The sequence below is a fragment of the Ciona robusta genome, chromosome 4 (genome assembly GCF_009617815.1).
Source record: "Ciona robusta chromosome 4, ASM961781v2".
Lineage (NCBI taxonomy): Eukaryota > Metazoa > Chordata > Ascidiacea > Phlebobranchia > Cionidae > Ciona > Ciona robusta.
The window spans coordinates 5,530,134-5,543,578 of record NC_143238.1 but is presented as its reverse complement, the minus strand read 5'-3'; the positions used below and the strand labels follow the sequence as shown (position 1 = coordinate 5,543,578).

Here is a 13,445-nt window from a genome sequence, read left to right as displayed (position 1 = left end):
TACATTCGTAGCGTAGCCTACTCTTCGCTACGTACAGTCTAATAGCGCCTATTGCAAGCAGGTTAAGACTCCTATCTCTTCTCAGTGACTCAAATCTTGCTCTGCGCTCCCCATTTAATGCGTTCATCGACGACGATAGCATGTTGGCACGTAATCAGTGGATGCCTATAATAAGAAGCATCTTAGTAACTTATGATGGCAACATTATAAAAAAATAGCTGAATCTACACATATGTTACTTCAGGTAGTATAATATAATGGGTTCGGCTTAAGCTATAAAAGTTGTGATACATGAAAAGGGGTATATGGCTATCTTTTACTTGAAGCAGTGTGATATAATGGATTTGATTGCTTAAACTATAAAGGCAGTGATACATTCAAATCAGCAAAGCTGTATAGCAATTAGATGCAAAATCAAGACAGCTATGTCTTGCTAAAAGTTTTTAGAACTGACAGAGAATCCCAATATCTGTCTTCTGCTTCGACATCAAACATAGTGTCGGGCGTCGCAGTTTGTCGTTTCGCGCTTTTCGGTGCTCTTGTTGAAGACAGAAGTACCACGTTACTCGTAAGAGGAGTTTGTGAGGCTGTCTCGCCGGTTTGCGGCGGTTTCTTAAGGTTTGGATTTTGAAATTTAGGTCTAGATTCTAGCTTGTCACTTACAGCAGCGTGGTTTGGCTTGCGGCGTGAGTGCGTGGGAAGTCGTCGTCCTTTGCCACCAGTTGACTGGGACGAGAACATATTATTTGCCGGCTTGTTGTTGGTGCTTGGTTTTGGTGGAAGACGGACAGGGTGAGATGAAACTTGGTTAAACGGGTTGGTGACTCCAGGGTCTAATGGTGTACGTCTGCTCTTCATGTTTTGGCAGGGGTAGAACGAAGGTGTATACTTTGAACTTGTCCATGGCGGTACTGAAATTTGGTTTGGCATATACGGTTGTTGTTGTAACTTGGGATTCATTGCTGGTGCGTTGGATATAATTGGAGGACAACTAGCGAAATTTGGGTCGTTGAGAGAGTAACTCATAGCCGGGTCGAACTGCATACCGTTAGTTGAGTAACGGTTTGTTGCTCCGGTCATTGGGACAACTGGTATTGCTTGTTGTGCTGGTTGGGGGATGCCGTATGTAGGTAGTTGTTGGGTTGTCGGTTGGAACTGGAAAATTGGTTTCTGTGGTGAGAGATTGACAGGTTGTGATACCATCGATATATCAGGGGCGAAGGTTCCAGTCGCAGGGTCATATGTGATGTGTGGTTGCGATGGGAATGAAGCATCCTTGTTTTTAAAGAGTTGTCCATCGATTGAAAGCAAAGGTGGGTCTCGGTGTCTGCTCGTGTATTCGTCTAAGTCACGGGAAAGATTTTTAATCTGTGATTCCAGATACCTGCAAACATACCATACATACTTATAATACAAAATGCAGTTGCCTATACAAAGGTGCATGACATGTACTTTGTAACTTGTAAGTGAGAATGAGTGGGGAGAAGACGGGACACCTTAGCACGTAATATCCAAACATCAGGATCGTTTTATAAAGAACTAACAATGGTCTATGACTGACGTCAGGTTACGAAAAAATGGATTGATTTGAAACATTTATTAGGTTCATGAGAATGGGATATCGTCTTAACTTTGAGTTGCCCCGCGACGGAAACATAACAAATTATTTTTTTATTCAAATAACTGACGATGCTGGTAGGCAGAACGCCCGTTTTATAACGGTTGTCGTTTCCCCCATGTGAGGATACAACAAGCTGCGTTCATTCATGAACCAAGCAGTATAGTGAAAGATTGTATTATATTCTTACCTGCAACAAATCGACACAACTCCTTTTACTTGGAGAAACTTTGCTGCCGTTAGAATGTCTTGTACGTGACCTGGTTCCAATTGAAGATGCGACGTGTACATGAAATCTAAAATAGCCCGAAAACTTTCAGCAGTAATGTGGCGGAGGAATACACCGTCGTTATCACTGGATAACAGACCTTTGAAGTAGTCACTGCTCGCAGATAAAACACACTTGTGTGCCATAAAGCGTTGGTGTTCTACAAGAACAGTTATATCACAAAATTCTCCTTGTGTTCTTTGATGGTTCAACGCCTGGAAAAAAATAAAGAGTTTTAATGATATTGTAGAGCAAGCGTGAATGAACTTGTAGATTATGAAATTTAGAATATAGTTGCGTTTCAGAGACAAATTAATATCCTGAAACAAGATTACTGGATATTTAACGTCCCTCAGAAACGTGTTAATTGTTCTACGTATTTTATATAAAGTCAATATTTTCGTTTCTCATTCTCTTAAGCAGATTTCATAATCGCCACGGGCACATTTATGTCTGTGTTTACGTGTCTATATATATAAAAACAGACACTACACGCCCCATGTACTTCCACCAACCTGTAAAACAGCATCAGCATGAGAAGGTATTCGAAACTTTCTTGTTTGGTTTAGTCGTTGGTTTCTATTCGGTGATTTTTTTCCTTCTGAACTGCTCGATGAATCTGATGACGACGAACGACGTTCACGATCTCCCATATTCTATGATTCGATGTATAGATATTTGGGTCAAATAGCAGTTAAAGTTTAGTACGACCAGTTCGTCGCCCGACCAAATGGTGTAGGCTATGAGGAAAGCGCTGAAAAAATAAATCTAATTTAGTGACGGCAAGTTTTATCGTATTAACTATATAAACCAGTGACAGATTTCAACAGGTGCCGAGGTTTATGCGGTTGTACCTTAGGTGCTAATGGGGTAATGAACCGAGTAATAAGCGCCCCACGCTGCAGCCCCACCCATGTAGAACAATACAACTAACCAAACTAAATATTGGCGCGTATGCGCTTTTGCTAAGAAGACTAATGTTAATGGGTTAGTCGCACTTTTAAAATAGGCAAGGTATACAAGTCTTCTGTTCAATTGAAACAACAACACCTGGTAACTACTGCCACAAAATGATATTTTAAGTTTAAAATTTATAATCCTATATAGCACAATCCTTTTCGCACTGCAAGCCAAAACATTAGCCTACTGTCCAACGCTATCTCATCCAAAAACTAGTTAACCACTCACCGTCGGAATGCGTTTCCGCTTTGATTTGGCTTTTATTATTAAGATTTTGATAAATCATCACTTATGCCCTGGGTTCGATCAATACCTGTTGATTTACCGAGAGATACTTTGCGCGCTGAACTTATTAAAACGCTACTTCGTGTATCGATTACTCGGTATGAGTGTTTTTAATTAAAGTGAGGATCACTTGAGTTTCGGATGGCCCACCCAAAGCATTGGTTTATCGGCTCTTATTTACGAAATATTTGTTAATCTTTTTAACCAGCGAAAGAATGTTAATTTGTTGTTTACTAATTCATAGTAGGGTGGGAGAAGCCGAGAACCTTTAGAACATAACATCCAAATATCTTGATCATGCTTTAAATTAAACAATTAGCAACGATCCATGAGCGTTGCGAAGATACGGTTTTATAACTGTTCGAATCTTCGTTGTTTACTATCATATGAGACGAGAAAATAGAAAGGGGTCTCATCTTCCCCCCACCCTACTATGCATCACCCGGCGTATTTAAGTCCAGCTAATATTCTGGTTATAGTTACTACTTGAAAGTAATTGTTTTTAATCCTGTCTAGTTCATACTGAGCTAACTCAAAAAAATATTAATGTACTAGATTGCTTTCAGACAATCCCACGTTAAGAATTTGTAATATATTGCCAATGAGTAAAACAGCAAACAAAAAGAAAGCATACAACTTTTTAGGTATATAAATCTTACATACAACATAAATCTGCGTCATAAATTAATTCAGCATTTTATAAAAGTGCAAAGTAACACAACATAGCCCACAATACCAAATAAGAAGTATGAGGTAAAACTGCATCGAATGTTCGTCATCTTGTCTTGTGGGCTTTTTTTCCCAATAAAGTATCAACGCATGCTTGAAACTTATGTTCGTTACGTGCAATGTACTCGTGTGCATCTTCAACTAACAAGTCCAATTTATCAGGGTGATAGTCGTCCAACAACAGTGGCTCTATGGAAACCATATAATTCAAAAAATACAAAAAGTAACATACATGGCAACGAACTCGTACGATGGCACTGTCGTTTTCAAGCCATGCCAGGGTAAAGTAAGTTACATTCATTCACATTAATTAGAGAAGTGTCAGACAATGGTTGGTGTGTGTTTTTAACCCAGAGGTTATGGGTTCGTAGCTCGACACTGTTACCAAATAATAATACACTATTAAAAATAATAATAAAACACCCACAAAGTGACATATAGGTATCTCGTATGCCAGCATGATGTGTATGAAACAGAGCACCTGTGTTACAATGACTTTATCCAAACACATGTGACAACTATTATTAAGTTATCAAACAAAGGTCTTACAACTTCCTTAAACAAAGGTCTTACAGGTTCCCTTACCTCTCATAAATGGATTGAATCGAAAATAAGTATGAGGGGGAAGCAGGTCGTACATCACGGTGTGGACCTCTGTTATAGATTTATTACTGATAAATATAAACCATGTTAACTGTGTGATCATAAACAGGCCAATAGACAATCACAGCTATAGTGAAATTTCAAATTAATGTTTTAATAGATAAAAATTGCAACTTGACAGTGACTTTTTTGATTAGCATGGGAAGAACAGAGTGATAACGTATGGTAATTATGAATGTGGCAGTAATAACTAAAAGCCCATCCCATTATTATAAAAAAAAGAGAGACGAAGATATACCTTATCAGAGCATACATGCAGTAATCAGTATGTTAAGTACCTGATACACTAGTTGCACTGTCCACCACTTTAAGCAACTTATCTTTCAGACTAAGAAAATGATCACCAGTTGGTCCAACTGTTGGTTCATATCTCCCGGTACCAACTGACACCACACATTGTATGGGGGAATGTGGCCACAACAAACTACATTCATTCAATGCCACTCCAGTCGGGTTGTTTGTTAATAACCCTCCGTCCTGTAATATGAATATGAGGGTCATATAGAAGATATAATTGTATTATCTCAGTAGTGTAAGAGATAAACCATGCAGCTGCGGGTAAATTTTGTAAGTATAAGTAATACAAAACAACTTCACATTATGCAAGCTGAACAAAACAGGCTAAACTTTATTTGTGGGTTACAATTGTATGAACTACATTTAACAGAACAGCTTGAAAGAGGATTACTGTTTCTAAGTATGGTACAAATTGAACCAGCCTTAGATAATATTAGATAATATACAAAGTACTAAAGTTAACCTGGTGAATGTTTGGACCTTTCTTAAACTCTTCAAAATAGCCGGGAGCTGCAGAAGAAGCTCGTACAGCTTCCCACACTTTACCTCTGCATGTACCTGGCCAATGTGTGTGTCGGGTGCCAGGAACAATGCTGGGAAAAAATTAAAATACTTGGTTATTGTTTAATACAATTCTACTTCATGAAAAATAGGTATAGACGCTTAAAAAGTAGTTAATAAAAATGGTAATTGTTTAATAAAATATTTTTTTCTACATCATAAAATGAGTTAATGTTTAATAAAAGCTTTGTTTTATATCACTAAAGATGGGTTTAGTTTTTAAAAGTGAAACATTCGAGTTGAAAATAGCATTTTACATATGAGCTGTCAACCTGTCATATTTGTAATAAAAGCTTATGTTATGGCTTTTGAAAGTTGTTTAATAAATAATACAAGAGTAAAACGTGAGAACCTGTAATTCCTCCACACATATGGTTTGAGAACCATTCTGTTGACCAGTGTTGATACAGCAGCACACTTTGGTGTATCTTCATAACCAGCAGTCTCAATAAGCACTGTACTACCTATATAAACAAAACAGGATGTTGTCTGTTACGTTTTCCTCAATAACAAAAGCTGCCATAGTAAAACACAAACACAAACATTGCTTTACACTAGTTAAGTGTACCTACCTAGCTTATATATTATTCTAAAAGAGTTTGGTTCTATTGCAAACTGGAAAGTAGGTAGTTTACTTAATATTACTAAACACATCCATTCAATGCTTACCCATTGTCTCTTTGAGAACTTTTTGATAGGTTTCTGTGTTGTAGAATGCATGTGATATAACAAGTTTGCCAGTTCCAACCAGTCTATTCTGGTCAAATACTTGTGAGCTGAATGATCTGTATAACAAATATTGTTTTGTAGCATACAGCTAACAAATGTTACAATAAAAACACAAGGCATATACAATATATTCATTAATGGATTGGTGGAGCAATGACAGTCGATGTAACGATTTTTCTATTTCATACACCTTGTGCCCACTTACAGATTACCACGTATGTAACTTTGTGGGTGATTGTTTTAGATTACTATTTCCTAACTACTTGGAGACCATATTTTCCTTTTACTAACCTGTACATAGGACCCAGTGAGTCAATTGGTACTTTTTTCAGGCCCAACAGGAAGCCAAGTATAGCACCAGTGCTTACACCGCATATATAATCAAACATCTCATGTATTGGTTGACCACTCAACTCAACCAAGCGACGGAATATCTCTACTGACAAAACACCTCTGAAAACAAAAAAGTAGTAAACAAATCGCTTCACAGTAAATTGAATTTAGGCATAATGTTAGCCCGGTAACATTATATAAACTAAAAAAATATGAAAACACTAACACAATTTTAATTATACATAGAGTAGGGCGAGGGAAGATGGGGCACCATTTCATTTATTCTACTTTCTTATTTTTTAAAACACAATTAGAATATTTAAATACTATGTGCTAAAGATGTCCTATCTTATTCCACAGACAGTACTATATATATTTATGCATATTTACCTGCAACCACCACCATCTATAGTTAGAATACGAATTCCTTTTCTTTTGGGAGGATCCACCGCACCCAACATTGCCAATGTTACTCTTAACACCGGTATCAAGTCTTTGTCATAAGTGGTTCTGTATATGTGCATGATCTCTCGGATTGCATTTTCCTGTTAAATATTAAAATAAAGTGTTTAACATATAACAGTTGGTTCCTTAGGTTTAATTTAAACGAACAAATGTAAAAAAAATATTGTTATACCATTGTTTTTATACCAGAGAAGCCAATTTATATATCACACTGTGTCCCATAGTAAGAGAAGCAGAATAACACATTCGTTGGAATTGTAAACTAGGCATGAAACTATTAAATTTACAACTTCTAATATAAAACGCCCGTCTTTGCCCTGCCATGAAGGATAAATAAGTTACATTCATTCATATTGACCATTTTTTCTGTTTACATCACCTTTACAGCTGTAATCCTTGTGTCAGGAAATCGCATCAGATGATCTTTTAGTTCTTCCACACGCTGGGATAACGTGAGCATGCTGTTGGTGTCTTTTATGCATTGAATAAGATATCTGGTGCGATTGTTGATACTAACTCGCTGTCCTAGCTGATTTCTATCCGCCTATTTAAAATAACAACATACAAATTATATTACACTGAAATTGGTATATTAAAACTAAGTGAAAAGTATTTATGACACTTACTTGAATATTAGATGTTTTCTTTTGAGCTTCCTTGTCTTGGGCTACAGCACTTGTGGCGGAACTAGAAAAAACATAAGGAACGTACTGATACAAGCTATCTAGTAAGGAAAGTGGAGTTTCCTCTTTTGGGATTGTTTCATTTTTAATCTTATTTCCACTGCTGTGTACAACAGCAGAACCTTCCAATTCACCTTGACCCTTTTTTTGATTCGCTTTTTTTTCATCAGCACGTTCAAAAAGATTTGCCCGAGATAACAGACTGATAAAACTGTTCATTGGCGCTTCAACCATACTTTTCAAAGAACTAAGTATCGTGTTTTCAAATGCTTGCTCTGCTTCTTGTTGCTTTTTAACTGATGAAATAAGATGGTCATATTGTGAATGTTTCACTATGGGATTCTCTACATCACTTTCTTTTTGAGATAAAGTTTCAGTCTCTTCTTCGTCATTTAGGTTTTCTGGTAACTTAAATTTATCATCTTTGAAATCATTTTCAGAGGGCAGAGACATGTTGCTTGAAAAGCTATATTGAGGCAAAACAATATTCTGCTTTGTAGGGGCAGTAGAAAATGATTGATTAGAGCTACGCCCTGTATGATTACCAAGAGTGTGTGAGGCGTAGTTCATTACATAATCCTCATGGATGATCTTGTGGTTGGCAGTATCTGGCTTCTCATATAGGGCAGATATTGCCTTATTTGTTTGTGTATTTGTGTTGTTAAACAAAGAGTCCCAGGGCCGCTTGTAACTTATAAACCTGGTTGGAATAGCCGACACCGAATTGAGGCATTGATGGCATTTTGTGCGCATTGCTACATACGCCGACTTGGCAGAATTAGATAACAGTTGTGGTGAATAGCAAAGACATGCCGTATTTCCATACCTTGCAGCTCCAGCATAACTTGGCGGGTTAACCGCAGTGTTTTGCTTAGTACCAGTAGTATATAACGTACAGGATGACGATTTTTTCCAGCTGTTTGAAACACTTCGGCTCTGATGTATCGATACACACAGCATATTATAACAGTAAGCGCCTGGGTGCAGGCAGTGTAGTGTGTTAATAACCTATTACATAATCAAACATAAGAAAATAAACCACTGTAAAACATAAATAATAAGTTAATACAATGATTAAGGGCCTATAAACTATATAGTTACAATACATTCGTAGGACTACCTTTACAAATTGTCTTAAATGAAATACATTTTTCTACAAATACTATTCTGTCAAATACATACTTTATTATAATCTTAAAATAATTTTACACCGATGAACTTTACTATATGGGAAACTTGACTTTTCAGGCAACAGGTAATTGAACCGCGGAATCCGACAATTTCATTGGCTGGCTTTGCTCTTGTGATGATCACGTGAGGGGGGTGTGGGTGTTTGTAAACATTACTCATTGGCGTTACGTAACTACGGATCAATATATATTTGTACATATTTCAAGTACAGTCTACATTAATTTATCTACCACAAGTTTAAAAGTTCGTTTGTTATTTTTTCTATTTAAAGTGTATATGATGATCATGATATATTGGAATACTTTATTGTGTCTTTTGTAAATTTGTGATGTGTCGTTGCAGTAGTGTCATATTTATTTATTTGGCGTTATTTCTTTGTTACAATAACTTGTTTGTCATTCCTAAATACCCAATAAATTTAGAAATATGATATTTCTATTTTAAATTATCCGTACGTTAACAGTTTGGGGGATTTTTTTCCAAAATCACATTTTGTTAAAACAGACGCAAGTTATTATGTAAAAGATTCTGTTATCTAATTAGTCAGTTTAATTTATAAAAATTATAAAAAGATGAGCGATCAGAAAGACGGTCTAAAATTTCCTGACATAGCTCCGATTGATCACCCAAGGCATTGTCAACAGTATACTAACGGTGAGCGAATTCTCAGCAAAACCGACACAAGGGAAATTTTACAATTCTTTATCAATCAAGAAATGTGCTTAATTATTGGATTCTTGGTGTAAATCAAATTTACCAATAATAAAACAAACAATGATTTACTTAAACGCAATTTGTTCATTAAAATACAAATCGAAACAATAGTATAATAAAATTTAGACTATTACCAGAAAAACCATTTACTTAATTACTACGTTATGGCTGTTAGCAAAATGTTATTTTGTTAAATCTTTTAATAAAAGCGTTAATGCAGTTTTAACTCGAGATGAAGACGACCCCATTCAAGTTGAAGAAATCGACGGTTTACAAATCGATCTCGAAACTTTGCTTGCTGCTGCCACCCGCAGGATGAGATTGCTCCAAGCCGAGATTCTTGTTTTGTCTGATATGAATGACAACAAAAAGGATAAAAAAATTCATAAATTGGTAATGTAGGCTAATAGCAATATTCGTTTTTTGCCGGTTTTTTTATCATTGTCATTTTATGCATCATGTTATAAAACCAAGTAGTCAGTAATGCCACTTTAAACTCCACTAAATCTACATATATATTTCTGCAGCAAATTAAAAAAAAACCTTCAATACACAAAAGTAAAACTTCCTAATCTTCAATCCTAATGTTATTAGCTGGGTAAAGCAAAATATTAGCATCTTTATTTTAAATCTAAGATTTTGCTTAATCCATTTAAATTGTTCAACTTTGAATGTCGGTTTAAAACCAAAATACTAATTTTCACCATATATATGTTCAATATAGAAAGATACTGATTTGAAACGTTCACGTCATTCTGAGGATAAACCAGCCAAGAAACTCAAGTCCTCAGACTCTCCTTCTCAATCAAGATACAACATCGTTCCCACTACACCTGGATCCAGTAGTAATACTGCTGGGGTGGTTAGAATCAAAGTTAAAGAGTTGCCGGTAAACAAAATGTTTTTTAGCCTTTATTTCATGTTTTTATTTTTTTAAATAAAAAATAATGTGTGTGCTGTTTATTCGAGATAATTTCATTTAAGAAATCAGTTAGGCTATATAGGCCTATACATTTTCTTTTAAATTAAAAACTTTTTTTTGCCATACCTATATTCTATATAATTTTTTTTTTTGCAAAACTAAAAAAAATTCGTAACATTATATAGGTCTTATAGCATGTGTTCCATTAATACAAGCATATATCAATTACAGCCAAAGGTATCTGAATACGAGTATGAATACGAAGAGCAACAGATGGTCCAACCACCCAGGGTCCCAATAAATGACACACCAAGTCGATTTTGGAAGTCAATTGAACCATATTGTTCACCAATCAACCATGAGTCTGTGAGATTGCTGGAGGAAATGATTAAACAAGATGATGACAACGATTACTACAATGTATGTATGGAATTGTCTAAGGTTTATTATTGGTTTGTTGTCCTGTGCCGAGGCTCAGTGGTTTAGGTATCGTAACTGTACTGGGTTTAATGCTTGGCGCTGTTCTTGCGCATAGAAAATAGAATATATAATTAATTTTACTATAGGAGTTGACTGTTTCACATCATTTAGACTATTGTAGTCACTTTTCTGGCCCACCTGGACAAGATACTGTAATGAATATTTTTTATATATGTATGGGTGATTCTGTATGATAAGGCATACAATGAACAAAGTATATTTATATTTGAAACCCAGGTACCTGCTTTGGGCACTCACTTTAGCCAGCGGTGGGCGATAGAGGACATGAAAGAGGAACAAAGTGAAGGAAACCGAGCAAACGTGAAAACTCATGAAAAACCAGAATCAAACGTTGAAGCTGTTCTAAAAAAAGCAAACCAGTTCATGTAAGAAAAAATACAGATATATAAAACAGTGTTTTTTACTTTTGGCACAAAGAATTACCCAGATATGTGTAATAAGATTTTTTGTTTTACTTTGTTGCAAGTAGAATTAGTTGGATTTGTGTCATTTCAGGGAACAAAGTCATTCAGAGCCATTTGGATCACTTACTAAGAGATTAATATCAGCATTTGTTGATGAGAATATCATGGCACCTCCTGATCATGAATCAATGTTAGATTCAGGTACTTAAGTTGTTCGAATATACCCTTTGTAAATTATACCAGCATTATTGGTGTAACAACTGTTTGCATTCTTGGCCCATTTATTTGTAAAATGGTATTTACTGATATGTTTTAACACGTTTTAACGATGTGTTCTTGCATTACCAGAAATATACCCTGCTATATACCTATACAGCATAGAATATGACTCATATTTTTGCTTTTTAATCCTTATGGATTTAGGCCAGATTTGGTCAATTACCTCATATTTTTGCTTAATTTTATTACTAATTACCAAAATCTTGTAGAAACTCAATAAAATATCTTTCAATCACTACTCTGTTTACAGTACGATCATTAGACGCAACTGAAGGTGGAAATTATTCCAAACCAATGAAATCTCTCCCCCCAATACCACATGCTCATAAGTTAGAATCAAGAATCAGAATGGAGTTAATTGAGCAAGGTAAGTTTATTCATTTATTCTATGGTACGTTAGTATAGGTGCTACTAGCCTAATTCGGTTAATGCAAAATAGTAATACCATGTACTATGCAGTCGGAATCACCATTACTGAATGCACTGCTGTATGAGTAGCTCAGTCAGCTGCATTAGGCATTCCTGCCTCTTAAAACTAGGATTTAACAAAAACATAATACCCAAAGCATGTTTAGACATAGTTTATGCTAAAGAACAGGTTGTCATGTACTACATTTTTGTGATTTTTACATAGCTTAAAGTGGTAACTTACCCTCTTTTATCTTAGAGTCCTACTGCTTTTTCTATGTTTTAATTTAAAATGCTTATGTTCATAAAACTCTCATACAAGATGGGCCACGCGGCACGCATATATAAGACTGCTTGTCTTTTTTTTTTGAAGTTTCTAAATTTACAAAACTCATAAAGATACTGACCATGCATTATCATACACTAGTTCTTTAACTTGCAAATAATATTAATAATGGGATTTTCTACATTGTTTGAATCCCTTGTCCCAGGAATACTTGAAGCTGATGCAGCAGATTCGAAGAAAGAAGATGAGATCCTCACTGAGCTGATGAGGTGTCAACATGAGTTAAAAGTTGTGAGCAATCGTAACAAAGATGTTCTTAACCAACTACTACTGGCTGCTAAGGAAGAATTAAAGAAACAGGAAATACAAAAGAAGATTGAATCTGCTAATACTGAAGTGAGGTTCATCTGTTGTATATAGATAAGGCAAAATGTTGTTTTAATCTTCACAGTGCTTTTTATGTATATATATTATTTGTGATTTTTCATGTGTAGCCAATATACAGTTAAAAAAACAGTTTTTTGTATGTAAAATGTGTGTTTTTATACGTTAAATTATATGAATGTTCATTAAGTGTTTATAAAAGTTATTCATATGATTTAATTCATAATTTTTACGTTTATACAGGTTATGGAACACTACAGAAGGGTAATGGCTGCTCGTCAAAAGAAGAGAAGTCTCTTAAAGAAAGAGAAAGACCTTGCATGGAAAGCTCTTCGTGATCGTGATGTGCTCATTAAACAACTTAATGAATGATTCATGAAATCTTTCCTATGAATATAAAATTATCATCACAATTCTATGTTGCTGCAGGACAGTGTTGGTACTGAAGACTTTTCTCTGTGACTCAATGACTCAATCCCTTTTCAAAAATACTTTGTTTCTATTTAATTTCCTTGAAACTCCACCCATCATTTTACACACACTGCAATATCTTTTGCTTTATTTAGATATTGTACCATTTGCATTTAATTCAGTTTTATGTTACCATGTTGAAAATTTTGATTCATCCTGTTATAGGTTTTATTTTATGTGGATTTAGACACACTCAGCAAATGCAAAAATATTGACTGAAACACAATATTTTGTCCAACTGTCCTTAAATTTTGAATTTCAAAACCTTTTTTTTATTTCTCCAGATTTTATAGT

At 35.2% G+C, this 13,445-nt stretch overlaps 3 protein-coding genes across 4 annotated transcripts; 1 reads left to right on the top strand and 2 right to left on the bottom strand.

Annotated features, from left to right (window-relative positions):
• Positions 1–24: 24 nt before the first annotated feature.
• Positions 25–3,549, bottom strand: LOC149737029 (uncharacterized). 2 transcript variants are annotated; one of them, XM_089877004.1, is made up of 4 exons: positions 2,402–3,549; positions 1,809–2,101; positions 664–1,384; positions 25–165 (listed from the first exon to the last, which is right to left on the bottom strand). In XM_089877004.1, the coding sequence occupies exons 1-4, from the start codon at positions 2,537–2,539 to the stop codon at positions 124–126; spliced, it is 1,194 nt and encodes a 397-aa protein (XP_089733130.1). In that variant the 5' UTR covers positions 2,540–3,549; the 3' UTR covers positions 25–123. The 2 variants fall into 2 exon arrangements, with proteins under 2 accessions (XP_089733130.1, XP_089733129.1); XM_089877003.1 differs by having other exon boundaries at positions 124–1,384.
• A 125-nt stretch (positions 3,550–3,674) lies between these two features.
• On the bottom strand, positions 3,675–8,652 carry LOC149737028 (calcium-independent phospholipase A2-gamma-like). The gene is made up of 10 exons (XM_089876997.1): positions 7,535–8,652; positions 7,288–7,452; positions 6,834–6,988; positions 6,402–6,563; positions 6,051–6,166; positions 5,734–5,845; positions 5,284–5,413; positions 4,802–5,000; positions 4,446–4,514; positions 3,675–4,049 (listed from the first exon to the last, which is right to left on the bottom strand). Exons 1-10 carry the CDS (start codon positions 8,549–8,551, stop codon positions 3,907–3,909), a joined length of 2,268 nt encoding a protein of 755 aa, XP_089733123.1. The 5' UTR covers positions 8,552–8,652; the 3' UTR covers positions 3,675–3,906.
• A 593-nt stretch (positions 8,653–9,245) lies between these two features.
• Positions 9,246–13,436, top strand: LOC149737027 (transcriptional adapter 3-like). Its single transcript, XM_089877005.1, has 9 exons — positions 9,246–9,436; positions 9,717–9,889; positions 10,221–10,385; positions 10,650–10,838; positions 11,136–11,284; positions 11,415–11,524; positions 11,853–11,969; positions 12,502–12,692; positions 12,924–13,436. The coding sequence occupies exons 1-9, from the start codon at positions 9,355–9,357 to the stop codon at positions 13,050–13,052; spliced, it is 1,305 nt and encodes a 434-aa protein (XP_089733131.1). The 5' UTR covers positions 9,246–9,354; the 3' UTR covers positions 13,053–13,436.
• The last annotated feature ends 9 nt before the right edge of the window (positions 13,437–13,445 follow it).

What these genes read in the sequence shown, in the direction of transcription:
- LOC149737029 (XM_089877003.1), bottom strand. Translation starts at nt 2,539, where the DNA reads ATGGGAGATCGTGAACGTCGTTCGTCGTCATCAGATTCATCGAGCAGT. An exon ending in ATGCTGATGCTGTTTTACAG is followed by an intron (nt 2,102 to 2,401) that starts GTTGGTGGAAGT and finishes ATTTTTTTCCAG; the next exon opens with GCGTTGAACCATCAAAGAAC. An exon ending in GTTGTGTCGATTTGTTGCAG is followed by an intron (nt 1,385 to 1,808) that starts GTAAGAATATAA and finishes GTATGTTTGCAG; the next exon opens with GTATCTGGAATCACAGATTA.
- LOC149737028 (XM_089876997.1), bottom strand. Translation starts at nt 8,551, where the DNA reads ATGCTGTGTGTATCGATACATCAGAGCCGAAGTGTTTCAAACAGCTGG. An exon ending in CAAGGATTACAGCTGTAAAG is followed by an intron (nt 6,989 to 7,287) that starts GTGATGTAAACA and finishes AATATTTAACAG; the next exon opens with GAAAATGCAATCCGAGAGAT. An exon ending in AAGGTCCAAACATTCACCAG is followed by an intron (nt 5,001 to 5,283) that starts GTTAACTTTAGT and finishes TTCATATTACAG; the next exon opens with GACGGAGGGTTATTAACAAA.
- LOC149737027 (XM_089877005.1), top strand. Translation starts at nt 9,355, where the DNA reads ATGAGCGATCAGAAAGACGGTCTAAAATTTCCTGACATAGCTCCGATT. An exon ending in ATAAAAAAATTCATAAATTG is followed by an intron (nt 9,890 to 10,220) that starts GTAATGTAGGCT and finishes TGTTCAATATAG; the next exon opens with AAAGATACTGATTTGAAACG. An exon ending in AAAAAAGCAAACCAGTTCAT is followed by an intron (nt 11,285 to 11,414) that starts GTAAGAAAAAAT and finishes GTGTCATTTCAG; the next exon opens with GGAACAAAGTCATTCAGAGC.